We start from the raw sequence: 26,491 nt of genomic DNA, 5'->3' as shown, positions 1-26,491 counted from the left end.
TTCTGCCTATAATGTATATTCAACTGTTTTATCTCTATGCCTGAAAAACCACTGAGCCGCATCATGGTACATGATTGTGCATAGTGCACTCAAGCCGTTGCTCTCCTGTGTACTTTTGTCCAGACCAGGATTTTGTCTCATGTAGCTAATTTTAAAAGTGCACTAAATTGTCATGTGCATTCCATACCACTCAGCTATTAGGAAGACACCTAAACCTCAACCTGTATTTACTTCGGTTACTTCATGAGGTTGTAAAATGTGCTTCCTGTTTAAGATGTCCTCTTCGGTTTTTGTTTGGTCTGATCAGAATGATATAACACTTGGGAAGGAATATGCAGCCGAGCAGCCCGGCACTGGAGCAGAGGATGGCAAACACCTCCACGGCCACCATGTACTTCCCGCGTGTGCTCAGGTACGCTGGGATGAAGGAGATCCAGACACTGACAAACATCAGCATGCTGAAGGTGATTAGCTTGGCCTCGTTGAAGCTTCCAGGGAGATTCCTGGAGAGAAAGGCCACGATAAAGCTGACAGTGGCCAGGAGGCCCATGTATCCCATCATGCAGTAGAAAAAGATGCCTTCTCCTTCATTGCACTCGAAGATGATCTTTTCACTGTACGTTTTCATGTTTAGTTCTGGAAATGGAGGAGACTTCACTAGCCAAACAACAGAAATAAGGACTTGCACCAAGCAGCAGAAGCAAACAATGCAGCATGGTATTTTGAATGCCAACCACTCCCTTGCAGAGCTGCCGGGATGTGTTGCCCTGAAGGCAACAACGACAATTACAGTTTTTGCCAGAACAGATGATACACTGAGTGAAAAAACAATCCCAAAAACAGGCTGTCGTAGCATGCAGGTGAGCGTCTCGGGACGGCCAATGAAAATAAAGGAGCAGAGGAAGCAGAGCATGAGGGATAGGAGGAGAAGATAGCTTAGCCCGCGGTTGTTGGCTTTGACAATGGCAGTGTTTCGGTACTGGATGAATACCAAAAGGATAGCAGCAGCTAGGATGATAAAGAGCGTAGCAGAGAAGGTCAGGATTAGTCCCAGCGGCTCTTCATACGAGAGAAACTCAATCATTTTTTCGATGCATTCATCCTGTCTTTCGTTGGGCCATTGGTCTTTGGGGCATTGCACGCACTTGACTGTATCTACAAAACACAAGGAGAATTAATCATTCTCTGAAATGCTGATAAATGATGCACCAACAATGTTTTATTTTACCAGTGAATCCTGCATGCCTAACTTCCCATGGAGGTTAAGTAAGGGATTGCTTCCAGGAGCTCCTTTAGACAATGTTGAATTACCAGTTCACCAGACTGTTTTAAGATGGTCATTAACCAGTAGAATATTTCAACGTAATATGGAGTCTATATGTTCCCATAGTTTTGACATAGGTATGACACATTTCTTAAGAACTGGAGCATTATTTGAACATAAATTGACATTACCTTGAATTATATGTAGCACATTTCACCTGTCAATCCTTACAAATGTTTTAAACTCTGTGGCAAAATAACATTGGGAGTGGCCATTGGTGAGGGCCAAGACATTCTTGGATATTTGGGACACAACCCGGTATGTGATATGACCCCTGGAGCTAGGATACAGCCGGTTCCCCAGCACCCCACTAGACCCCACAACCAATATCAAAGAAGGGAGCCGTATGGTTAGGAGGATTTCGCCGTCACATACCACAACCCCATAGAACCCAGTGATAAAGGCAAGAAGGAAGAAAGAGATATTATAACAGGAAGTCCAAATAAAGTGCCTGGGTATCTGCACCGTGGAATGAGGGACACAGAGCTGCCATGATTAATACCTTCCAACTCCGACGCCCAAGCCCAGCTAAAACAAGTCAGGGCAGTTGGACTCTCATCCTAGTACTGTTGGCCTGTACTGGAACAAAGCACAGAAATCCTGAATGTTCTTAATAGGGGCAGGAGAAAAGGGGACGCTTGTGGCACGACCACCCTATTCGGGGAGAGACCAAAAGGAAATTCAGGATACCTTTGATATGAGAATTCGAGGGAATTCTTTAAAAGTTTGGGGGAACTATAAACACTGGGGAAAACCAAGCTTCTTCACTTAGAAATCTTAGAGAGGGGAAAGGGACAGGAAACTAGACCACAGTCCATGCAACACTGACTTTCCCAAAGTTCTAAACATGCCAGAAGCCTTACATGCAATTTGACATCACTACACATCAAGCACTCACCTGAAAACAGTGAAACCATTGCAGAAATTTTCAAACTAGAGTCAAATAGTGATCATCGGGTTCCTTGACTCCCTGGGCAAATCAATCCCAGCAAGGATGCAGTGGACCCCAAGGGAAACAGCAGAATCGGGCCTGTGAAGAGAGTTGGAATGGTGCCTGACCTAAAAATGGCACCTGTCCATTAAATGACATTGGACCTTAAAATGAAGCCTGTCCCTGTTGAAATATGTCAAACAAATGCAGGGCCCACCTGCAGTCCATTACTCCATTACCCTTGTTATTCATTCTCCAAGGGAGGGCGCAACAATCCCTGAACAATGGGACAAACTGAACCCACAACACCTGGCCCTGAAGATTTGGTGAAGTGAAACACAGGCTGATAGTGTGGAACAATTACTGAACATCGAATCAAGAACATAGAGGCTAATGGTGAAACTGATGCACAACACAGCATGCTTATTGGTTACCAGGTTGTGAGGAAAAGAAGCTGAAGAGGCATGAGGTGGGTATGCCAGGTGGACCACACCAGAAAAAAGATGACAAGCAACAGTTGGGTAAGCCAAAAGATTGGCACAAAAACCAGAGGTGATCAATGTTGGGGGCCAACCCCTGGGAATACTAAGAAGCCAGAGGTGACAAGAACATGTTGCTTCATAGAATCTGGTACATGGAGAAACCGTGTATACCAAAATGTCAGTTTTGGTTATGTGCCTAAATAGAGATAGAGGAAAGGGATAAATAGAGCTGTCCGAGGGGACAGCTCCCATTGAGTTTCAGGCCACCTTCACATGAAGGAAATGGAAAGTAAAAAAACGGGGTTTTAATTAAAAAAAAAACAAGATGGGAAGAAACCCACATTTCTTGAAGCAGCAAAGATCCACCAAGCTAGCGGGATAGACGATGAGAGGTTTCCAAGCCCCGATGGCCACACCAAAACCCAGAGACAGACCAATGAAGAGGCCCACAAAAAGCTGAAAAGTGAGCCGATTTCTATATCTGCAGGAGTGTGTAGCACCCCGGGAAGCGAGCAGGCTTCATGAATGGGAAATCAGGGAGGCGCTGATGTGGTGGCTTATGGGAGGGATGAGTGGTACTCATTCCATACTGGAAAAGGGGGAAGGTCTAACAAGACCGACCACTTCGGATACCAACAACATGCAAGACTTGATCGGTGGGATAATTGCTTGGTCTTCACTAATACTCCCGTTGTCCCCAAACAGCGAATATAACTGAATACTCCCTTACACTCCTCTTCATTCTTTTCTTCTTTCCTCCTCTACTTTTACTGCCACAGGAGCACTTATAAGATGGCCAGTAGCCCCATGTACATGTAGAACATGTGTGTTTGTTTGTAAGGAATAACCAGCTCTTAATGCAAGAATCTAACAACAGTGGGATACTGATGCATATTTCTAATGCAAGAGACTGTTTACTAAGTGCTAAATAATTCTGTTTATCCAGGGTTGCTAACATCTGAATAGTGTGTATTAACTATATAAGGATATTGAGATAACTAACGAAATGTTATGCACAGTGTCACTGTCTCGATTACCTGTGATTTTGAACAAGGATTTTGTTTCTATTGTTGCATATACACACAGCTACGCCTTGACAAAGCCCGTATCGGGGTGCGGCATTAGCGTGTGCCACCATTGTGTTAATGTTGGTTTACACAACTTTAGACAGAACCTCACGCAACCTGGGATTGTACCTAAGGACCTCAGAGAGCTTTTGATCCAAACTAAAAATAAACCTTCTGTTTGATCATATGCACCCGTTTTTGATTCTATTTTTTGACGTGGGGCAGAAGGGGCAGAAACATAGCTAACTAACACACCGTTGTGTAACACAAAATAGCCTCTTTTCTAGTCGCCCCATGACAGTATGCGAGGAGCCAACCAAAATGTGTGGAGGAGCCGGTAGGTAATCCATGAAGGTGAGTGCGTAGGATCCCTCCCAAAATGGCAGGCGCAAGGTGCACTGACGTCACTTAGGAGCCATTTGGAAGGATATGGTGAATTCACACAGTAAATTCAGATCATGCATAGTCAAGGAATCAGTAACTGCATCTCTCAAGTAGCTCTCGGAAAGTCGCCTTATCTGAAAAATGCCCTGAGAACACCTCTTCCTACAACCAACTGCAGTAGAAATGACAGCAGGTAAGACACTAAATAGATCTTCTCATTCCAAGGGGAATGTTCATATACAAATGAGGGGACAACACGTGCTAATGACCAGAAATGCACAGTAAGCATCACAGAAAGGGCTGTGTAACCACCTGCACACTTTCTGCAATGTATAAGTGGCAGGGGAGCACGCACATACAGACTGTCTTGCCTATGCTACCCCTTGGCCATGCTCTGTTATATAATGTATTGATGATAATTGCGAGAAAATTAGTTACAATCAGTGATTGAAGTGTGTAGGAACGGTCGGCTGCGCAGTTCCATTAGTTTTATGTTTTGCTGTTAACAGTTCCACTACTTTTAATAACTACATTTTCAATTCTGAAACTGTAAACCTGGAAGATACTAACTAATCGCAGCAGCTGCTACTAACCGGCACCTGTCCATGCTTGTATGAAGCCTAAATGACAGCCTGGATGAATTCTAGCTGCCTTCATCTTATCCAGGGGAAGATGGAGGAGGTCCTGCTGACACGAAGAAGTAATCTATTTTCACAGACTCCCCCTGATTTCTGGACAACTTGTCAAGTTATTGTCTCAGGTTAAATGCTAAGACTACATAGTGTCTAAAGGTCCATGCAATTTGTAACGGACACTCGTTTAATATCAGACGTAAAGTTGTAGTAGAAGACTCAATGACTAGTCGCTTGGACTATTGCAATGCACGCCTGGGCGGTATTCCAATGAAACCTGTTAGCAGACTCCAGATTGCTCAAAACTGATTGGTTTCTGGATGCAGGAAAAGTGATCCTGCCCACGCTGCTCAGAGGAACCAAGTGTGGCTTCCGGTAAAGTAGAGAATATAGCTACAAAAACTGTGCATCCTTTTCAAATGAATCCAGGTGGCTACACCTGCCCACCTTCAGGATAGCATCCCAGAGTAATTCCCTAGAGATGATCGCATACTATTCAGCCATACACCTCTGCCAGGCCATAGGAGATAAGGCTTTCATTCCTGGGACCCAGGATTTGGAGTAAATTACAATGTTCTGTTCATGGGAATGCAGGTTATTTTTTAGTTCCAGACCCCTGTAGAAGCGCTATTAGTAAGGTAGATGTTGAGTATTTTATTCTAGTGTATTTGTGATCAGCATGTCTAGGCCATATATATGATCCCACCGACACACTGAGTGAGTAGAAAAAGACCAAAACAGTGGCACTGCCTACTTTTGCACATTCCACCCACTTTGCTATCAATCCACAAATCATTTGAAGTAACATCACCAAATGGCTGAATTTATAATGAGAAATTAGTGACATTTAAAAAATAAATGTCAGAATACATTCAAAGTCATATTCGCTGATTGCAGCTTTGTTGCTCTATATGGGTGATTCTATACAGTGCCTAGCCCTATTGGCCTTTCCTATCCGAACCTATCCTATCCTATCCCTCGTGATCTTTCTAATGACTACCTCATGGCGATTATCTCATGGTGGGACCACCTAGTTTCACACAAATTTAATTTGACAGTTGATATGTTAAAATGTTTCATATACAACTAAACTACTGATTGGTGTCGCCGCGCTGGTTATCCTGGGGCGGGCCTCTTCAGTCATTGGTGACCAATAGAATTGTGAGGTGTGAACAGTCTGGCAACAAAAAAGAATACTTTGCATCCTTTCTCATGAGACCTAAAAGGCTGGCACCAACTTACCGTTCTCAACCTTGTGACTGCTGAACTGGCAATCAATGTTGCAACTTCTTGCTTGAAACACATTTCCCTTCTCATGCTATGCCTACATGACTTCATGGGGCATGCTGCTTGACTTCTTGCTCTGAGACATGTACACAACTAAATTGTGTATTCAGTGAAAAGGTGGGTGTGCATGGTATGTATATCTAAATGCAGATGCGCTTAAATAAGTGCCAGGAAACTCCATGCGTTATGTTCGTACATTACTTAATATACATTCCTTAGATTCTACAACCTTATGTTAAACATCTGTGTATGTTCTTGATGAAAGGTTCTTGCACCTATCTAAAGCTTTTGCTTGCCTCCTAAGTGAATATTTTCCTACAGGGGCAGTGTGTGCGTGCTGTCTGAGAGACTTTGGCATATACACGTTTCTGCCTATTGCCTCATTTCCACCAAACTGTGACCTTGCATTTGTTAGCTTCTAAGAACATGGTCAGGGACTTCATTGGTTTTATATTTCATGTGTTAGCTGTGTGGGTCCTTGCTGCACCTTCATTTTTGTAACCAATCCCTACACAGCACTTTGGCAGCATTACAGCATTACATTTTGGACCTTGGATTGTGAAATGCTTCACTCATGCGTCAGCCACGCCCAGCTGCACCTGTGGACTCATAAGCAGCGGCCTCGCACCTGTGCACACACCTGGCCAGGTGACCTGCAAGTCACAGGACGGATCAGAAGATCGCGGTCCTTCTGTGATTAGTTTTCCCCATATGTATCTGCTTTCTAATATAATCTGTCAGACATGTATATCTTCCGTAGCAAGTCAGCCACAGAACCAATATCAGAAACAGTTTCCCCAGGAGGTAGTTATCACCAGGATCAAGCGGGGACATCTCGTGGGGAACACAATGTTCTGATTGCTTCAGCTACTACAATGTATATATTAGACTCTGGTGAGGGCGTACGAATGCTAACTACTCAGCTCACTTCTTTGAAGACTTTATCCCAGAATAACAGTGACTGGGCACAGTGCATGATTGAGCCAGTTACAGTAATGGCCAACACATGGACGTCATTTAGGGGCTGTCAAGGGTCGCACCTGCGACCCCTGAGGTCTCCCTTGCTACCCCTAAAAATGTTTACTTTTTTTTCTATTAAGGCTCATGGGCTGTGGCCAGCAGCATGTGGCTCTTTCTTTTTAGAGGGGCTGTTTTTCTGATATCTGTAGTGGTAAGATAGCTCAGTGGGTTGAGTCCTCGCTGCTGCAATGTGTGTGTGAGCTGCAGGTTGCAGGTTCAACTCCCGGCAAGGTGAACTCAGCCTTTCATTCTGCTGAGGTTGATAACACATGTTGGGTGATATTGTATGTATATTTCTTTTATATATAGTTGATGTGTATATGATGCGCATCACAGCTTGTGACTTTCTTCGCATTTCCCCACATCTTGAAGAGGTGGCGCCGCCGCTCTCACACACCACTCTGCCACTCACCGACGCTAGGTCGCTGGTACACGGAAATATTCATTATAAAGCCGATAAGGCAGGGACGTCATTTAAGGGTCGCCAGAGGTTGCAACTGCGACCTCTGAGGTCTCCCTTGCGAACTCTAAAAAAAATGTAAACATTTTTTTTAGTTTTTTTGTTTTTTGTAATGGAAGCTCCTGGACTGTGGCCAGCACCATTTGGCTCTTTACTTCTACTTCTGGAGTGGCTGGCTTTTTTGTTCAGGCCCCTTAAAACAAAGAAGAAAAATAAGAACAGGAGTGCCACAAGTCTAACACTTTCAGCACTGACCCTAAATAATAAAGAATAGGAATACCAAATCATGTGTCTTTCTATACAATAATTGCTAGACTCATTAAAGGTTTATTTCAGGCACACTTCAGGGGGTGAGTCACTGATTTAGTCTGTTCTTAAACACCTCAACTCAGCCTTTAATCCTTCTGAGGTCTATAAATGAGTACCAACACAGGTTGGGTGATATTGGGTGTATCTTTTTTCTTTATAAAGCGCTTAAGCGTAAGTGCTATACAATAACACATCATTATCATTTGGCCATGGACGTCTGCTTGCATTCATAGTAATTTGGTAATATGGGCCTATACACACTGATCTTAACGATACATATGGCAATCCATTCTTCTGTGAAATGTACATCACATTATAGTGATATCGTAACCATATTGTTGTAGTCTACAATGCTATGTGATGCCACTTCCTATTTTGTCAACGGGTGAAAGTTTGTGCTCCATCGCTTCCCTCAATATCACCTCGGGGTGGGGCCAAATGACATCAGCTCCTGTGATGTCATCAGGGGTCAAGGGCCGTGTGATGTCACTTCCGCTACCCCTGGCATTTTGGTGAAATGGCGCCCCTGCGATAAGGCGAGGGGACGGAGAGTTTGTGGAATAATTCTGATAAACTTAAGGAACTGTGATAAGCCTGTTTTGCCGGCTGCCTCTTTCAAAAAGCACAATTCCACGCAAGATTCCTTCCCACGTCTCGGTGCAAGCACTGGTAGACGCACAGGGATAGAGAGGGCAGCCTGCTTTGAAGCAGGTCACGATGATGACATCAGGGATAAGGGCCTGCTGAATTTAAACCGCTCACAGTGTATTCGGAGGGTTTATGTAAGAACATGTGGTGCCTCGGCCAGTAATACTAACAGCTCAGATAAATATGCCATCTCTGCTTGGCAGAATATACTACTAATGATGCGGAGCCCCAGGGCAATGTTCACCCTACCCTCAGAGGCATGAGCTGTTTTTGCCCTTAACATACTGAGCAGAATTAGAAGCCCATTCCTTGCAGTTAAGTGTACTCAAATTAAATATGGGGGAAATGGGCTGAGTCCCCCTCTCAACCAGCAATATCTGGAGTAGGTAAAACAGTTGACCGAAATGAAATCTGCGCTTTCACACATTGAATCTCTCCTTCAGGGGGAAAAAGAGAATCGGATACAGGGAGCTACTACCGCTGAGCTAGCTCTTCAGCGAGCTCGCAGTGACGCGAAGGGTGTTACTCAGCCCTATGGCCAAGGAGAAGGAAGAACCCAGCGTTACTTCACGGAATATGAGAGTCAGCCCCAAACCTAATATCTCCTGCGAACAGTCGCCATTTCATGCAAAAAAGCCAAATCAACAGTCAAAGAATTGCTGCAAAGTCCCGCACAATGTGTATCTAACAGAAGAGCTAGCCAATGAGGCACAATCAAATGACTGTACCAAGGGTAGGCTAAAAACGAGAAGGGTCGTAGGATCTACGAAGCTTATGTTGGAGTGAAGCTGCTCAGGTGTGAGCACCTATACTTACAAGTAAGGAAAAGTCAAGCTGCAGAGCTTCAGAGAGCTTGGAAAGAACATGCCCGGGTCCGTATTGCCCACTAGCAAGATTGATGAAATCAAAGACAAAGGTAACACCACCATCCTACTCCTCTTAGACCCCTCAGCGGCCTTCGACCTGGTCGATCACAAAATCCTCTGCAACCACCTATCTTCTGCTGCTCACTTCTCCTCCTCTGCTGTCATATGATACAATCCTTCCTGGCTAATAGAACCATGAGGGTTTTCTCACTTTCAGCCGCAGCAGACCCCATCCCTATCACCTGTGGTGTCCCACAAGGCTCATGTGTCTCGCCTACTTTGTATAATATATTTACAAAGCCCCTCTTTGACAAACTGGACCATCTGGGTGTCACCTAAACCAACTACGCAGATGACACCCAGATACTCCTCACACTCTCAGGCAACTATAACACCCACTCCATCCGGATTAACAAAATCTTCTCCATCATTCAGGCATGGATGGCCACACATGGCATGTGCCTGAATGACGAGAAAACTGAACTTCTCCTTGTCGGCTCACCCAATAACTTGCTGAAACTCAGCCCAGCTACAATAGCTTCATCATCGATGATAACACTATCCCCATTGTCAAAAGTGTGAAAACTCTTGGTTTCTATCTTGATGCCAACACCAATCTCACTAAACAAATTAATATGACTGCCTCTGCTACTGCCTACACGGGTAAGCTGATCAGGGCGTGTAGACCGTTCTTATCCACTAACAGCTGCCTCACGCTGGCCAGGGCACTCATACAGTCCAAACTGGACTACTGTAATAGCCTCTACCTAGGCGCTAACCAATACATAATCAACAAATTACAAATACTCCAAAACAACGCGCTGCAAGCAGCCTTAAACATCCCCAGGCGAGAGCACATCTCTACTGCCAGAAAATCATGCAAATGGCTCCCTATACAACAATAAATCGACCTAAAAACCATCTGTCTCACATATAAAGCCCTAAACCAGCTAGCCCCACCTTATCTCACCAACAAATTCACCTTGAAATCTACTACCAGAATCACCAGATCCACTAAAACACTATGCCTAACAGTGCCCAGATTCACCCAAAAAAGAGCTGGAGGATCCAGTTTCACGGTCCTTGCCTCCCAACTCTGGAACACCCTTCCTTTCAACATCAAGTCTATCAAATCCTTTCAACCCTTCAGGAAACAGGTTATTAGATGGTTACTGGAAAAAACTAGCACTCACCATCTTCTCTCCCCACTCCCGACGTCACAGCCCATTCTTTAATTGAGCAAACTGTATTATGCATATCTATAACTGTAAATTGTATCTAATGTACTATGTAAACTGTGTCTAATGTACCTGTAACCATGTCCTAAAGCGCCCTTTTACCTCTGGGTCTGGAGCGCTATATAAATAAATAAAACAAACAAAACAAACTTCAACTCAACAGAGACCACAAATACTTGCCACGGACAGTGAGACTAGTGTCGGGCAGGGCTCTTTTAATAACTCCTCGACCTCTTATGCAGATGTGGCGAGACAAGGAATCTCAATTCCACAGTGTGCAGATTCCACAGCACACGCTTGCACCTCTGCTCTCCATCTCACAGAGGAATCTGACTGATCACGAATTGATTATGCCCAGAAAGGGAGCTGGCCTCCAAGTTGCTGATCAGAAAACTGGATCTCTGATTCCCGTGGCTACTTTTACTGAGATTAGCAACGATCATCAGGAAGACGACTCTCTGTTAAATATTAATGTGGAGCTATTGTCCAGCAATCGGGACGTTAGGCGTATGGTGAAATTTGAGAAAGTGACAATGCTAAAAAGATTGGACTCCCAGAATAACTGGGCATGGCTTCCTAATTGTTTGACTACCAATTGTTGTTCGACGCAGATGCACAGGAGATGCTGCCCATCGATATGTAATAGGTTGAGCGTACGTCCATACATCCAAACCTTTAAGAACTGAGGATCGGACCCTCTACAGCAAAGCCTTTGCAGGACAAGGCCACAGTGTTGTGTGACGCAGGTCCACAGGAGACACTGCCCGTTGATACGTAATACATTGCACGTACATCCATGCATCCAAACCTTTAAGAAGCCAGCATCGGACCCCCTGCGGTAAAAGCCCTTGCAAAACAAGGCCCTGGTGTTGTGCGATGCTGGTATTTATTGATGAAGGGGCAGTAGTGCAGAGTGCAAGCACGTGGTGAAGCTGTCGACCAGCAGCGACTGAAAAAAGTAAGATATGTGCGGGAAGTGGGGGCAGCCACTACTGCTCTCTATTACACTTCCCAGCCTTTGCGTGTACTTCCACCTAACTGTCTGACATAATGACATAACATACACTGTCTCTGTACAACCCAAGGCTCCCCCCTTAGCGGTTAGCCGTACTTTGTATTTTTGTGTCCTTTCTTCACGTCCCCTTCTATTGCGCTTACTGTTGCTCTGTGTACTGTGTCCCATTAGGCTCTCTCCCGCTCTCTAGGAGCCCATTTATCTGTGGTTACTGCTGTGCTGTGAACTGTGTCCCAGTAGTCTCTCTCCCACTCTCTTGGTCCCCATTCATCAGTGGTTACTGTTGCTCTGTGTACTGTGTCCCATTAGGCTCTCTCCCGCTCTCTAGGACCCCATTCATCTGTGGTTACTGTTGCTCTGTTTACTGTGTCCCATTAGGCTCTCTCGCGCTCTCTAGGACCCCATTCATCTGCGGTTACTGTTGCTCTGTGTACTGTGTCCCATTAGGCTCTCTCCCGCTCTCTAGGTCCCCATCCATCTGTGGTTACTGCTGTGCTGTGAACTGTGTCCCATTAGTCTCTCTCCCACTCTCTAGGTCCCCATTCATCTGCGGTTACTGCTGTGCTGTGAACTGTGTCCCAGTAGTCTCTCTCCCACTCTCTTGGTCCCCATTCATCTGTGGTTACTGTTGTGCTGTCAATTGTGTCCCAGTAGTCTCTTTCCCACTCTCTTGGTCCCCATCCATCTGTGGTTACTGTTGTGCTGTGAACTGTGTCCCATTAGTCTCTCTCCTACTCTCTTGGTCCCCATCCATCTGTGGTTACTGTTGTGCTGTGAACTGTGTCCCATTAGTCTCTCTAACACTCTCTTGGTCCCCATCCATCTGTGGTTACTGTTGTGCTGTGAACTGTGTCCCATTAGTCTCTCTCCCACTCTCTAGGTCCCCATTTATCTGTGGTTACTGCTGTGCTGTGAACTGTGTCCCAGTAGTCTCTCTCCCACTCTCTTGGTCCCCATTCATCTGTCGTTACTGTTGTGCTGTGAATTGTGTCCCAGTAGTCTCTCTCCCACTCTCTAGGTCCCCATTCATCTGCGGTTACTGCTGTGCTGTGAACTGTGTCCCAGTAGTTTCTCTCCCACTCTCTTGGTCCCCATTCATCTGTGGTTACTGTTGTGCTGTGAATTGTGTCCCAGTAGTCTCTCTCCCACTCTCTAGGTCCCCATTCATCTGTGGTTACTGCTGTGCTGTGAACTGTGTCCCAGTAGTCTCTCTCCCACTCTCTTGGTCCCCATTCATCTGTGGTTACTGTTGTGCTGTGAACTGTGTCCCATTAGGCTCCCCCCACTCTCTAGTTCCCCTCCTTGCTGGGGGTAATATTTCTACTGCTGTGTTCACCTGTCTGCTCCTCCTGTGTGCTCCCTTCTGTGTGACCCTCCTCCCCCTTCTGCGTATCTCGCACAGTGCAGTGTTGGGATGCGCATCTCACCATTCTCTCTCTCACTCCCTCCTCCGACTTTCCTCCTTGCTCCCCCTGTGGTGCTCTCTGTTTCTCCTATCGTCTCTAACTGCTACTCTCTCTCCTATCCTATCCCTCTCACTAAGTCCGGAAGGAAGAAATTCAAGAGGGACATCCTGGTCTCCAACCCAGGCCTCCCTATCACTGATACCTACATTAGTGCTTCATCCAGACAGACTCTCAGCAACATCCTCTTTATCGTTGCCTCACAGACCTACAGACCCCTCATATGGTCTTGGCTCTCTCTCTCCTATCTCTTCCTCTCCCAATAATGGTGGTACTCAGTGGGAAACCCTCTTTGCCTCTTTCCACTCCTCCAAGATCATCATTAATGTCTATTTGAATGGCACCGTGTTGGTCCAGGGCCCTCAATCCAATCTCCTCCTTTTTGATAGGCGTCTCCTTCATCTTATAAACTTCCTTCTCCTGCTACCACTCCTAGTACCTCTGAGCACCTCTGCCACCTCCTTCTTCCACCACCTCTCTGGCACATTCCACCTCCTCTCTGTCTACTTTGCCACCTCCTGCTACCACTTCTGCCCACTCTCTGCCCCCCACCTCCGACGCTGGGTGTACCTCTAACCTGTTCCCCAGCCCGGATGTCTTTAAAATGTGGCAACTTGCTCCACATCGCTACTCTTAACTCTTGCTCTGCTGTCAAACAGTCCTCTGATATCTGCTACCTCCTTGAAGAACTTGACCTGGATGTCCTCGCTCTCCCCGAGACATGGTTCACAGCCAGCTCTGTCACAAGTTTTTACACTCTCCTCCCTGACGGTCACAAGGTCCTCTCCAAACCCAGAACCAACCGACCCGCAGGTTGAGTAGCACTGATATTGCCAGAGTGGGTCCCTGAATCTGTCATTCCTGTGCAGGCCTACTCCTCCTTTGAATGCATGGTCTGCTGCCCTCTTCCTCTCAGAGTGGGCGGACCTCTCCTTTTCTCTCCTTGCCTCTACCTCTAAACTTCTCCTCCTTGGAGACCTCAACATCCCCCTGGATACTTCTAATCCCTCTTCTGGGCTCTTCTGCAACCTCTGCGACACTCTCTCTCTTTCCATTTTACCCTCTGGTCCGACACACTCTGTTGGTCACACCCTGGACGTTCTAATCTCTTCAGATATCCCCCTCTCTAACTCTATCACCACTCTTCTCTCTTGGACTGACCACTTTCTGCTCTTCTCTCACCTAAAACTCTCTGTCCCTCAGGCTAAGTCCACCCAAGCACTGCCACCTACCTTCTCAGTCATTCGGCCCGTGAAGTGTGTGTCAGTGGATGCCTTTGCTGCTATTGTATCTGCTCTTCCTAGGCCTGCGGCTGACTCACACTCTGACACAGCCCTCTCTAACCTTCACTCTGGATAGCTTTTCTCATGTCATGAGGATGCACCTGAGCCTACCTTGGTATGATTCTGACCTCACCGCCCTGAACAGCAAGCGCAGGGTGGCTAAGCGGAAGTGAATGGCTTCGGGCGCATCCTCTGACAAATCTCCTTCTCCGCCGCCTTTCTCCTCTTTCTTTCCAACAACACCTGACGATGTTTCTAGACTAGTCCGATCTATGAAAGTGTCATCCAAACAAGTGCTTCCCTGCTCCTCCAGAACCATCAAGGACCACATTGACACCCTCGCTCCAGCCTTGGCCAATTTCTGCAATCACTCTTTTGCCACTGTATTCTTCCCCTCTCTCCTCAAGCACTCCCTTGTACACCCCCTCCTCAAAAAGCCTTCTGCTGATCCTACCTGTCTGGCAAACTATCACCCGATCTCTATCACTCCTTTCCTGGGCAAACTCTTGGAAAAGCTGGCCATCTCCCAGTTTACACTCCACTCTGAATCTGTTGGTTGTCTCCATTACCATCAGTCTGGCTTCAGAGCAGGGATAAGCAAGTGTTGTGAGCACAAGGGTTTCCTCAATTTTTTAAGGGGGCTGTGGTATGTGAGGAGAGATACAGCAGAAAAAAACGTACATATACCACTAGCTACCCACCTCTAACACACCAAAAGGTGGCTACTTGTCAGAAATTTACCTCACAGTAGGAATTTCATAGGATTATATCTCCCACCATAGACAAAGAAATGTGTTTAGCATACTTTAATTATTATATCAAACAACATGGTAAAACAACATAAAAAACCTATTTCCAGCGTTCGTTATTTGTAGAAACACAAATGGACACCAAAACATTTGCAATGTACAATTTGTGTGATGTTAGTAATGGTGTATTTTGATCACATTTTCAATTATACAACAACAAGGTATAATAGCGTCAACATTTGAATATGTTTCTAGGGAGAAGGACAACACTGTTGCAGTTTAAAGCTCGTCAGTAAAGTCCAACGCTCCGTCTTCAGGACGCGATAGGTTAAAGAAACACGTTACACTGGCAACATGGCGCCTATGTGTCAGTGTGGTGACCTTAAAAGTGATTTCTTTTGGTGTGATGGTCAAAGCGATTGCATGAATCAATTTAATTGAGGCGGCAGACCAGTCCGTCTTAAGAATTCAAGCACTTTATGTGTAAGGCAGGGATTTTTGTTTCAAGTCTTGCAGAGAAATTTCAGTGGTGTACCGAGTTTCTATGGTATTCCGGATACTACATGTCCCATAATGCATCATGGAATTTGGCCATAATGATCCCCAAGGCTGTCTTGCATTGTTATATATTGGGTTAGATATTTTAAACCGCTCGCGTGTCAGTGAATGGCTCTGTCGGGTGTGCATTTGCCTTCACAGAATCGCTTTGCCCCGTGGAAAAAGCCTCTGTCCTGTCCAAGAAGAGAGTCCACATCCAAGCCCGGGTCTCTGCGGCCTCTAACAACATGGCCAACCTCTCTAAAATCTACAAGGAGCTGGACAATCCTTCTGAAGTTTCCACCTCTCCTGTTCCTTTCCAGGCATTCTGTATGGGTCTGGCTTCTCACTTCACCACTAAAACTCAGGACATCCTGTCCTCTTTCTCCTCTTCCTCTCCCTCTATCACTCTCAGCCCCACTCTGACCGCCTCTCCTCCTTCTTTCTCCTCTTTCTCTCCAACAACACCTGTAAGGGTGACGGTAAGCTTACCAGCAACCTTGTTTCCAGACCAGCAAATTACAAGTTTGCCTGGCAAGGCCTCTGCACCCGACAGGTCTGACCCTGCCGGGTGCAGCGGGCACGTAAGGCAGACTCTTCACAGAAGCACCCGCTCCGTTACTAACACTGCCATCGCTTCCGTCTCCCGACTCTGGGACTCTATGGTAATGGAGAGTTACGAAATCTGGTGCCTGACTTCCCGCTCCGCCAGGGCTTGTAATGTCACGGTGGCACCGGGAAGGCAGGCGTCAGTAATATGTTATGAGTCTGGCGGAAGCCCGTTGGTAGCACCGGCAGGGTTACCGCCACACTCATAATGAGGCCCACTGTCTCCAGAGCCCTCGTTCTCTCTAGACTGGACTACTGCAACAACCTTTTCTCAATCTGCCTTCCCCTACTCTCGGCCCTCTGCAACTAATCCAGAACTGGACTGCAAGGACCGTACCTCTCCAGCCCTGAAATCGCTCCACTGGCTCCAGGTGGTTGCAAGGATCAAGTACAAGACCCTTTGCATCATCCACAAGGCTTTCTGGGGCTGGGTCCCACACTACATCCAACTTTCTCTTCCAAATTACCTTCCCTCTCGAGCCCTTCGCTCAGATACCTCAAACTCTCTGATGGTCAGACCCTTCTCCAGGCAGAGAGAGGGGGTAGATCTTTCCCCTCAGCAGGTGCCTCCCTCTGGAATGGCCTCCCTGCACCTTTCAAACTGTAGCTGGACCAGTTTATAGTGATTACATCGGATGCCAAAGCATCAAATGCCTTAGCATCTAAAAAAAAGCAATGAAAAAAAGCATTGAATGCATTTGAAAAAAATAAAAAAATGTAATGGGGGGGCCCTCTCAACCCCCGTTTTTTTACCACTTAAAACCCATTATAATTAAAATAAAACCTTTACCTTTGAAAAAAATGCATTCAATACTTTTTTTCCAATGCATTTTTTTTGATGCTTTGGCATGTATTTGATTCAATGACTGGATACCAGCTGGACCACCTGAAGTTCCGTAAGCAGTTCAAGACATTCCTTTTCTCCTCTGCTTTTTCTCTCTCTCTCTCTCTCTCTCTCGCTCTCTCTCTCTCTCTCTATCTCTCTCTCTCTCTCTCTCTCCCCACCCTTCTGACCTACCTGTCTCCTGTGCCGACTGGTTGCTTGCCTACCCTCACAGTCCTCTGGGTACCAGATTCCTCCATGATCAGTCTCCCCTGCACTGCCTCCGGTCCTACTGCCCACTTAGGGGGCAGTAGGACCGGAGGCAGTGTTACCCACAGTCCCCTGCCTCCTTGCACTTACCCAGAGCCACACTGCCCTGGCTGCACTTTCTTCGAGCAATGCTGCCCTGATTGTACATCCCCCCTCCCTTTCCCTGGCATTCACCCTCCTCCCTTCCCCTTGCACTTTTACAAAACCCCACTTCAACAAAATCTCCAAACGAACTCGCCAATCCTACTGCCGTCTCCATTTCTCCTCTGTCTTCCCTGGCCCTCTGCACTTCTCTGTCCTCGCACTTCATTACTAAAACTCAGGACAGCCTGGCCTCACTCTCCACTAAACCACACCTTTTTCCCCTCACACGCTCTCAGGCTTCCCTTTGGTCCCCCTTTCCGCCTACTCTCCTCTTTCTCTCCCACATAACCTGAAGATGTTTCCAGACAAGTCCACTGTATGAAAGTCTCATCCAAACAGCTGCTCCCCTGCTCCTCCAGAGCTATGAAAGACAACATTGTCTCTCTCCCCTCACCCTACTATTTATTTATTTATTTATTTATTGGTTTATACCACGCCGAAGCCCACAGGCATCAGGGCGCCACACAGAAACAAGGACAAGGCATGACAAAACAATTAAGGGCCGCTAATCCTAATCTTCATTTTTATTTTTTTGGTCTGAGAGATTTCAAGCTGAGGTTGGATTATCTGATTCACTTAAATACGTGAGTCTTCAGCTTTTTTCGGAAGCTGTGGTAGTTCCGTTCCTGTCGTAGCTCATTAGGGAGTTTGTTCCATATTTGGGCTACTCTAACTGGGAACGCTCTGCCCATGCCCTGTGATCATGTGAACGGGGTACTTTTTATCTGGTTGATGCCTTCTGATTTTAGGGATCTTGTAGGTGTGTATCGGGTGATCCTTTCTTTGAGGTATCTTGGAGCCTGTCCAAATAGGCACCTGTGTGCCAGGGTCATGCTCTTAAATATGATTATTTCTTCCACTGCAGCCAGTGGAGATCAACTTGGTCTTTAGTAATGTGTTCTCTCCGTGGTCTCTTTTTTATTATTCTGACTGAATCGTTTAGAATCGTTTAGCACTTGGCCAAGCAGCTTTTACTAGCGCCAAGCAACAAGGCATTTCCATAATCCAACCGTGATAGGATAATGGCTCTTGCTACGGTTGCTGTATTCTCTTCGCTTAAGTATGATCTAATCGACTGGAGTAAGCATGTGTAGTATTGGCAATACTTTTGTAGGTACATGACATGAGCCTCATCCCCCAGGGATGCTTCCATCGTCATACCTAGTGTTTTCACTTCATCTCTAACTGGGATGGCCGAGTCCTTGATCGTGAGAGACTTATACTGGGGACTGAGTTTATTTGTAGCTTGGGTGGAGCCGAAAATCATGAGCTCAGTCTTCTTCGCATTCAAGCACATCCAGTTGTTCAGCATCCATGCCTCGATGATGTTATATATGTCTCTCAACCTGGCGCAGTCCTGGCTGTAACTCCCGCTTAGTTCAACCGCCACCTGGGAGTCATCTGCATAGTTGTTAAAATATGCTCCTATGCTCTCGAGCACAATACAGAGACACCACAGGTATAGGTTGAACAATAGCGGGGAGAGACTAGCGCCTTGTGGGACACCACATTCGATGGGCATTTCTGCAGAGAATTTATCGCCCCAATGGATTTTGGATTTTCTCCCTGAGATGAAGGAAATCAGCCATTTGATGGCAACTGGGGAACAGTTTGCTACTTTTTCTCGGACTAACAGGAGCTGCTTGTGGTTCAGCAAGTCAAATGCGGCAGTTAGGTCAAGCAGAATGAGTAGACCTGTTTTGCCTTCGTCCCTGATGTTCAACATGTGGGTCTGCTGGTCTATCATGGCCGTTTCTGTACTGTTGGGAAATCTAAAGCCGGATTGTTGTTTGTGTAAAAATTAATTCTCTTCTACAAATTCTCATAGCTGGGTTGTCGCAATCTTGCCCATAATCTTAAAGAGAAAATTGCAGTTTGTTATTGACCGCAGGTTACTGGGTTCCTTGGGATCTTGTGACTGTCTTGATCTTCTTTGGGATTATCCCTTCTTTGAAAGATGCATTCCCCATCTTTGTTAGTAATGGTGCAAAAATCTCTTTATTGTCCAAGATGATCTTTGGAGGGAGAATGTTCTCTGCACAAGCAGACGGTATCATGGATGTCAGTATTTACAACATCTCTTCCGATCGTATTGGTTGGAGATCAAATTTATCCCTGATATCTGGTAACTTGGTCAGGGTGGCAGACTTTGGCTGGGATAGTTGTAAGATTTGCGCAATTCGTATGATTTCTCTTGCCTTGATTATTATATTGGGAAAGAAATCTTGCACTTTGTTACAATCTTTCTGAGATGGGGCAATAGGTGCAGATAGTGCCTTGGGTTTTTCAATCGATTTCAATATATGAAATAATATACTAGATGAGTTAGAGGCCTGCCGGATCGCTTCATTAAAAAAGTTATTTTTGCCTCCCCTTTTTCCTTTTTTAACTTCTCTAGTTCGGAGTTCGGAGTGAAACCATTTTTGGTGGTTTTTGTTTGCTCTGACTAACTTGTTTCTCCGAGAAGCTTCTTGATCTAATAGTTTTTGTATGTGTCTGTTATATTTAGTAATAATCTCCTCACAAGTGTCATCTGTGGGACTTTCTTCTAGAATGGTATTAAGACAGGTTTCTAATTTAGCAGAGGTAATGTTCGTTTAATTTCTGTTCAAGATTCTTACATGTGCATTGTCTTTTCTTAGCTGATCAATTTTTACGGTCATGGTGAAAGACACTTTATAGTGGTCGGTCCAGACGCAGGGTACCTTTTTCACTATTTGAGCATCGATTTTATGGGTAATTATCCAATCGAGTTGATTTCCTTTGTCTGTGGTTGGTTCAGAGTTAAGTACATGGTATGTGATATTGTTTAGTGCCTTCTCTAATTCAATTGCTTTCTTGTCCTCCGTGTTGCCTCTCCACCTATTTAGGTCACCCAGTACTAACAATGATGTATTTGGGTCTGTAATGGCAGTGAGCTGCTGGATAATTTCATCATTAAAGTCCAAAATTAGAGAGGGTGTACTATAGATCACTAGTATGTTGATACAGCTGTTGTTCATCGGTGTATATTTGAGGGGTAAGACCTCGCACCCTTGCCAATTTATGGAGGAGAGGAACATATGAATGGAATCCTTAACAATTGCTGCAACTCCTCCACCTGCTCCTGTTTCCCTGTTTTCATAGTTAATGGAGTAGTCTTCAGGTACTGCCTTGAGCCACAGGGGTCTTGGAGCTAGGTCTGCGTAAGAGACAGAATGTCTAAATCATCCTCGATAATTAAGTCATGTATGTTTAACACATGTTTGTTCATTGATCTGGTGTTCAATAAACAGATTTTCAATTCTTTATTTGCATTTGTTTGCTTGGGTAAGTTTTCCTTCGCTATAGGGTGGTGTTTCTTTCTTCTATTTCTGAGGGTGTTCCTATCTGGGCGTATTTGAACTGTAAAGACAGGGGTTTGGGATTCCTCAGGTGCCAGGGCATCTGTGCAGTCTTGCCCTCTCAACCTTTTACTTTCCATGTCATCCTGTACTGCTCTCTGTACATCCCCCAACCATTGTTGATGCTGGTTGGTGAGCATTTTCGCATGAATATGTTGGGTTCCTGCTTACCTTAGCGTAGCAGGGGGAGGAAGAGATCCTTTGTTTGCTCCCAAAGAATTCATATATGAGGCAAAAAACCATGGTGGCATCTTCAATTCCTCTCTCTCCTTCTCTCCTCACATCACAGACCTTGCCAAGAAGGCCCACTTTCAGCTGCACTTCTTCTAATGCATTCTCCCTTCCCTCACCTTCCTTCAAAAACTCAATGTCTCCAGAGCTCTGGTCCTCTCCAGGCTGGACTACTGCAACAGCCTCTTCGTCAACCTGCTTAATGCCTCCCTTTGCCCCCTTCAACTAATCCAGAATAAGACTGCAAGACTTATCCTTGGCCTCAAGCCCAGGGACAGCATCTATGCTGCCCTAACATTTTTCCACTGGCTCCCGGTTGCTGAGAGGATCAAGTTCAAATCCCTCTGCATTATCCACAAGGCTTTCTGGGGCCTGGGACCCCGCTACATCCAGCTCTCTCTGCCTAAATACCTCCATGCTAGAGCGTGTCAGTCTTCAAGCTCCAACTCTCTGCAGATCAGACGCTTCTCCACGCAGAGTGAGGGGTAGATCTCTCTCCCACGCGGGTGCCTCCCTCTGGAATGGCCTCCCTTCCCCTCTCAGACTTCACCCGGATCTCCTTAGTTCTGAAGCTTCTCAAGACCCTCCTTTTCTCTTCCTCCTTTCCTCTCCCCCTCCCCTACTAATGTTCCCCCTCTGCCTCTTGACTGGCTGTTTGATTCTGTCTGAGTCTTACAGGGCACATGGCCCTCGCTCACCAGTCTACCTCTGCACTTGGTCTCGCATGACCCCCTGCCCACCTTCACTTGCACTTAAGGGCTGCCTCCTTCTGCAATAGCCTGGCTGGACCTGCACCCACTGAGCCCTTCCAGCCCCGTGCCTCACTCTTAGCATGTGGATCTTCTGCCCCTGCACTCTCTTCTCCCTGGGCTCTGTCCACCTGGCCTCCCCGGGCACTCGTTTAACCCTCCAGCACCCCCTCCCCTCTCCTCTGCACTTCTGTTTACTGCACTTGCAGAAGGAGGAGTGTTTTTGTTTTGTCATCCCTGTCCCCTCCCCGCCCCTTATCTTGTTGCCTCTTGAAACACATTGTCAATAGGCGCATTATAAAAAACTCAATAAATAAAATGCATGATGACCACTGCTGAATGAGAAAGACACACCTTGTGGCAGAATGTTGGCAGTGCCTTGAGCCGCTGTTTCAGCTGCATCCCAGGGAGAGTAGTGACAATAGGCATTAATGAAGAAACCATTGCAGGTGAGAAAACAAGAGCATGATCTTCAAATACCCCTCTTCAGTACAGTGAAAACACAGGGAATACAGTAAACCTGCATGTATGTAAACTTTACACTAAAGGTCCAGCTGGCCCTCATAAAGCAAATAGAATGAGGTTAGCCCTTATGATATGATATGATATGATATGATATGATATATGATATGATATGAGTTTCAATAACAAATAATGGGACCTGAGCTTAAGACCTTTTTGGTAGGAAGACACAAAAGGGACACTTTGCTGATGGTGGTGCATTGTTTCCCTGTGAAAATTGTCAAAATCCCAGAGTTGATCGCTGCTCATCTGTCATTCCATAAATTAGGCTTTAGACCTACAAAATCAGGCTTTAGACCTACGAAATAAAGCAACCTCAAATGACATCAATCTTCAACACATTTCAACACCCACCTTTTTATATATTCTTTGCAACATTGCGCATACCAGGTACAGTTGATTTACATGAACTAACATGGCCACTAATTTGTCAAGAGTGTGGATAGCCAGGAGTCGGATGCCCAAAAGATTATTTCATTAAAAGAAGCTGCACCTCACCTGTGCCATTGCTGATCTCCCCTTGAAAACAAGGCACACAGTCATAGCAGCAGACAGGCTCCCCCTCCCGGGCAGCCTGTCTGTAACCAGGTTGACAGCCTTTACTGCAGGTCGAAAGTGGAGCCTGTGAAAGGAATATAGTGAGCGTTATTATTATTTTGCACTTTTATTGTTATTTACACATTTCTGCAACAAATTCTTAAAAAATGATGAATAAAATGTACATTTGAAGACATTCCGAGACAGTTAAAAGGAAGAAAAACATTCCAATACATACACCAAATTTATCACAGTACAAAAAAAAGAAATCATCAGAATTCGTACAATTGATATGATATGATATTTGATATATATCGCGCCCATACACAAGTGTTTCAGGGCGCGACGAGGCAATGGATGGGTACAGCAAGGAAAGGGTACAAGGGAGGACAGAAACAATGGATCTTTCACGGCCCAGTGACATTGGGAACACGCAAGTGCAGGGGAGAGGGAAGGGGGAAAGTGCAAGGGGCAGGGGAGGAGTGGAAAGTGCTGAACACATGATCAAAAACAATAGGTGTTGCGGCCAGCAAGTGGCAAGTGCATGAATTAAGCGCAGACAACGGGTATAGATAAGTGCAGGTAAGGGGACTGCAGGGTTGCAGATACAGACCCAAGTGCAAGGGAAGCCAGGAGGCAGTGCGGGTATGCAAATGGGTGGGGAGGGATCTGGGCCTGATATCAGAGGGTAAACAGATGCCCAGTGGAGAAACAAACAGAGATCAGCAGGGAGAGGAAGAGAGAAGGCAGAAGCAAAGAGGAAGGTCTTGAGGTGCTTCCGGAACAGAAGATGGTTCTCCTCAAGTTTCAGAGAGACAGGGAGGCTGTTCCAGAGGGAGGCCCCAGCCGGAGAAAGAGATCTACCACCAACTTGTTGCTTGGAGAAGCAGCTGACCCTGAGGCAGTTGGAGCTGGAGGAGCGAAGAGCTCGAATTGGAAGTTATTTCCGAAGGGAAAGTTGAAGGTATTGGGGACTCAGGCCTCAGAAGGCCTTGTGGACAATGGAAAGAGTCTTGAACTTGATCCTTGTAGCCACTGGGCGCCAATGGAGAGATTTCAGGGCTGGAGAGATACAATCCCTGGACTTGAGGCCAAGAACAAGTCTGGCAGTCCTATTCTGGATGAGTTGCAGAGGGTGGAGAGTAGTAGCAGGCAGATTTAGAAAGAGGATGTTGCAGTAGTCCAGCCTAGAGAGAACCAGAGCTCTGGAGACTATTACAGTAATCAATATCACAAATCTAACACTCCTTTTCAAAAATGTATTGCGGCTACCAGCCAATGATTAGGGCCACATCGTTTCATGACAAGGTGCCACACCATTTCAGTGTGTAAGTGATCATAATGCTTTAGCAAGTGACCAAAGTAGTGAAGACGTCTGTCTTTCAATACCGACAATGCAGCAAGATTTGGTGTTAAGTTTACACTTGACCCAAATCAGAACAGTGCCCACATATCCTTTGATCCCTGTTTTTTTTAAATTCTGGTACATTATTTCATTAGTGGGTAGTAGGTTTAACCTTAACCTCATTGCCAAGACACGCCATGAAGTACTCAATGACTTACTCAAGTATGCTGGGTACACTCCCACTAACGTCAATTAACATAACCACATATAGCCTATACATGCTCACTTCATCGATGGTGTGTATCCAGTCCATTTCTTTCACTTTTCTTTTAGCTTCTACAGGGTGGGTCAAAATCAGTTCTCTGGAAATACCAGAGACCTCCCAGATGGTATCACAATGTATCTCCCATTTATTTAGGGCAGGCCAGGATTTCTTCTCCAGTAGAAGTTTTAATTCCTGCCAGACCTTCCTCTGCACACCAAATGCTCCTCAACATTAAACAGTTTTTAGAAAGAATGTGGAACTTAATAGAGGAAAGGCCTAGTTCATAGCATATTACTGCTGCTGGTACAACATTAGGTAGTTGCAGCGCCTTCCACCAAAACCACCCTTCCAGTGCTTCCCAGTCGAAAAATATCAGGACCCCCAAATATTCACCACCATAGGTTATTACTGGGAAGACTTTGAATTTATAGAAGTCAAAGACTGGGGACAAAGAAAAGTAACCAAACCTGCGATTTATTGCAACAGTTTGCGCAGCCAGCATGGTCATTTTGCAGATTGCGCAGCCAGCATGGTCATTTTCGAGTGGTAGCAGCCAGCATGGTCATTTTGCAGCTTGTGCAGCCTGCATGGACATTTTGGAACAGTAGTAGTTCTGCAGCTTGTTTTTATTCTGCAGCTCGAACAGGCAGAGTCCCAAGCACACAAAGTTAGAAACTCTCTCCAGGGTTAATCCACTCAGACACCAGTGAAAATTCTTAAACCTTTGCTTCTGACCTGGCTTTCAAGCCACAATCTTTGATTTTGACATATGAATAACCAGTTTGTTCTGGGCAGCATTGATGGAAACACCAGAAAGACAGAAAGACAGCATTTCACCTGAAGGGGACAGATGTGAGCAGACTTTTCTTGCGGGAGCCACATGAGGAAAGGGAAGCAAGATGCTATTATTAGAAACACCTCTGTCACCTACGTTCTCATGCCTGCTCATCAATAGACAGCACATGATCTTAATGTATTGCTCTGTTTCAGGGAACCACTGGAGTTGTCATTCAGGTGTCAACATGTCCCATTAGGATACACTTTCCTTCAATCTCCTGCTGCAACTGGACTGGTTTCAGCTGTGCCTAAAATTGAGAGCATACCTTTAGAGCCAATCAGTAGCATCCTCTTTCCAGTTCATGCACACTTCCTGAATCCTCGGGTGGCCCAAGCTCTTTCTCATTCTCCATGCCACTTTCAGTTGATATTTCCATCTTCCGGCTCTGGTTTCCAGCTTCCAGACTCCAGACTCCTGACTTGGTAATTTGCCACCCTTTTTCTAGTTGGCAGATTTTATACTTGTTTTCCCTGAATCTGTCTGTAGATTTTAAGATCTGCTCTCTTGCTTCTGATCTTGTCACTGTGCTCTTTTTCATGAATAAGAATTCTTCTCTTGGGAATGTGTTTGTTTATGTATGCTGTTCCATACTGAAGACTTGGGACCGTCTCATTGGACACTGATCTCTAAGCTATACGTCTTGAAAAGCCACCTGGGATGTTGAACATCTCATACTGCACCTCTGGCATGAAGCCGCTGATCATTTGTATGTCGTATTGGTTGGTTAATGTATGATGTGTCCTCAACCAAGGGCTCATCAGGCACCATGAATCCTTTGTTTGTGCTTCTGAGAGATACTTGGCTTGTTTAGAGTGCCTCAAGATGATAATGTTATCTGTTGCTCCACTGGTTGATGGAAGACTGTCTCGGGTAATTCTAGTGTGTTGTATCCTACTATACCCTCTGGGCGACCATTTCCAGGTGGTACTAAAAGCAGGCAAACTTCACAGAAATCCATTTGTTTTATGTCAGCAGGAAAGTCTCATGCTGCATAAAACAGATGGTTTAGAAGATGGACAGGGAAGGGGAAACACAATATATATCCCCTTCCGCCTTCCACTCTTCCTGGAAAACCAATTT

General features: G+C 45.6%; 1 protein-coding gene across 1 annotated transcript in view; it reads right to left on the bottom strand.

Annotated features, from left to right (window-relative positions):
• Positions 1–241: 241 nt before the first annotated feature.
• LOC138528196 (vomeronasal type-2 receptor 26-like) overlaps positions 242–26,491 on the bottom strand; it is a 294,308-nt gene continuing 268,058 nt past the window's right edge. Inside the window, exons 5-6 of the mRNA XM_069639649.1 lie at positions 22,925–23,048; positions 242–1,155 (exon numbers count right to left, since the gene is read on the bottom strand). Coding sequence (XP_069495750.1) covers positions 242–1,155; positions 22,925–23,048 — 1,038 coding nt within the window. The remainder of the gene's footprint in view (positions 1,156–22,924; positions 23,049–26,491) is intronic.

This window comes from Ambystoma mexicanum, chromosome 7q (assembly GCF_040938575.1).
Source record: "Ambystoma mexicanum isolate Mex_15411 chromosome 7q, UKY_AmexF1_1, whole genome shotgun sequence".
NCBI lineage: Eukaryota > Metazoa > Chordata > Amphibia > Caudata > Ambystomatidae > Ambystoma > Ambystoma mexicanum.
Note: the sequence above shows the minus strand (reverse complement) of the source record. Positions and strands in the feature narration are given on the sequence as shown.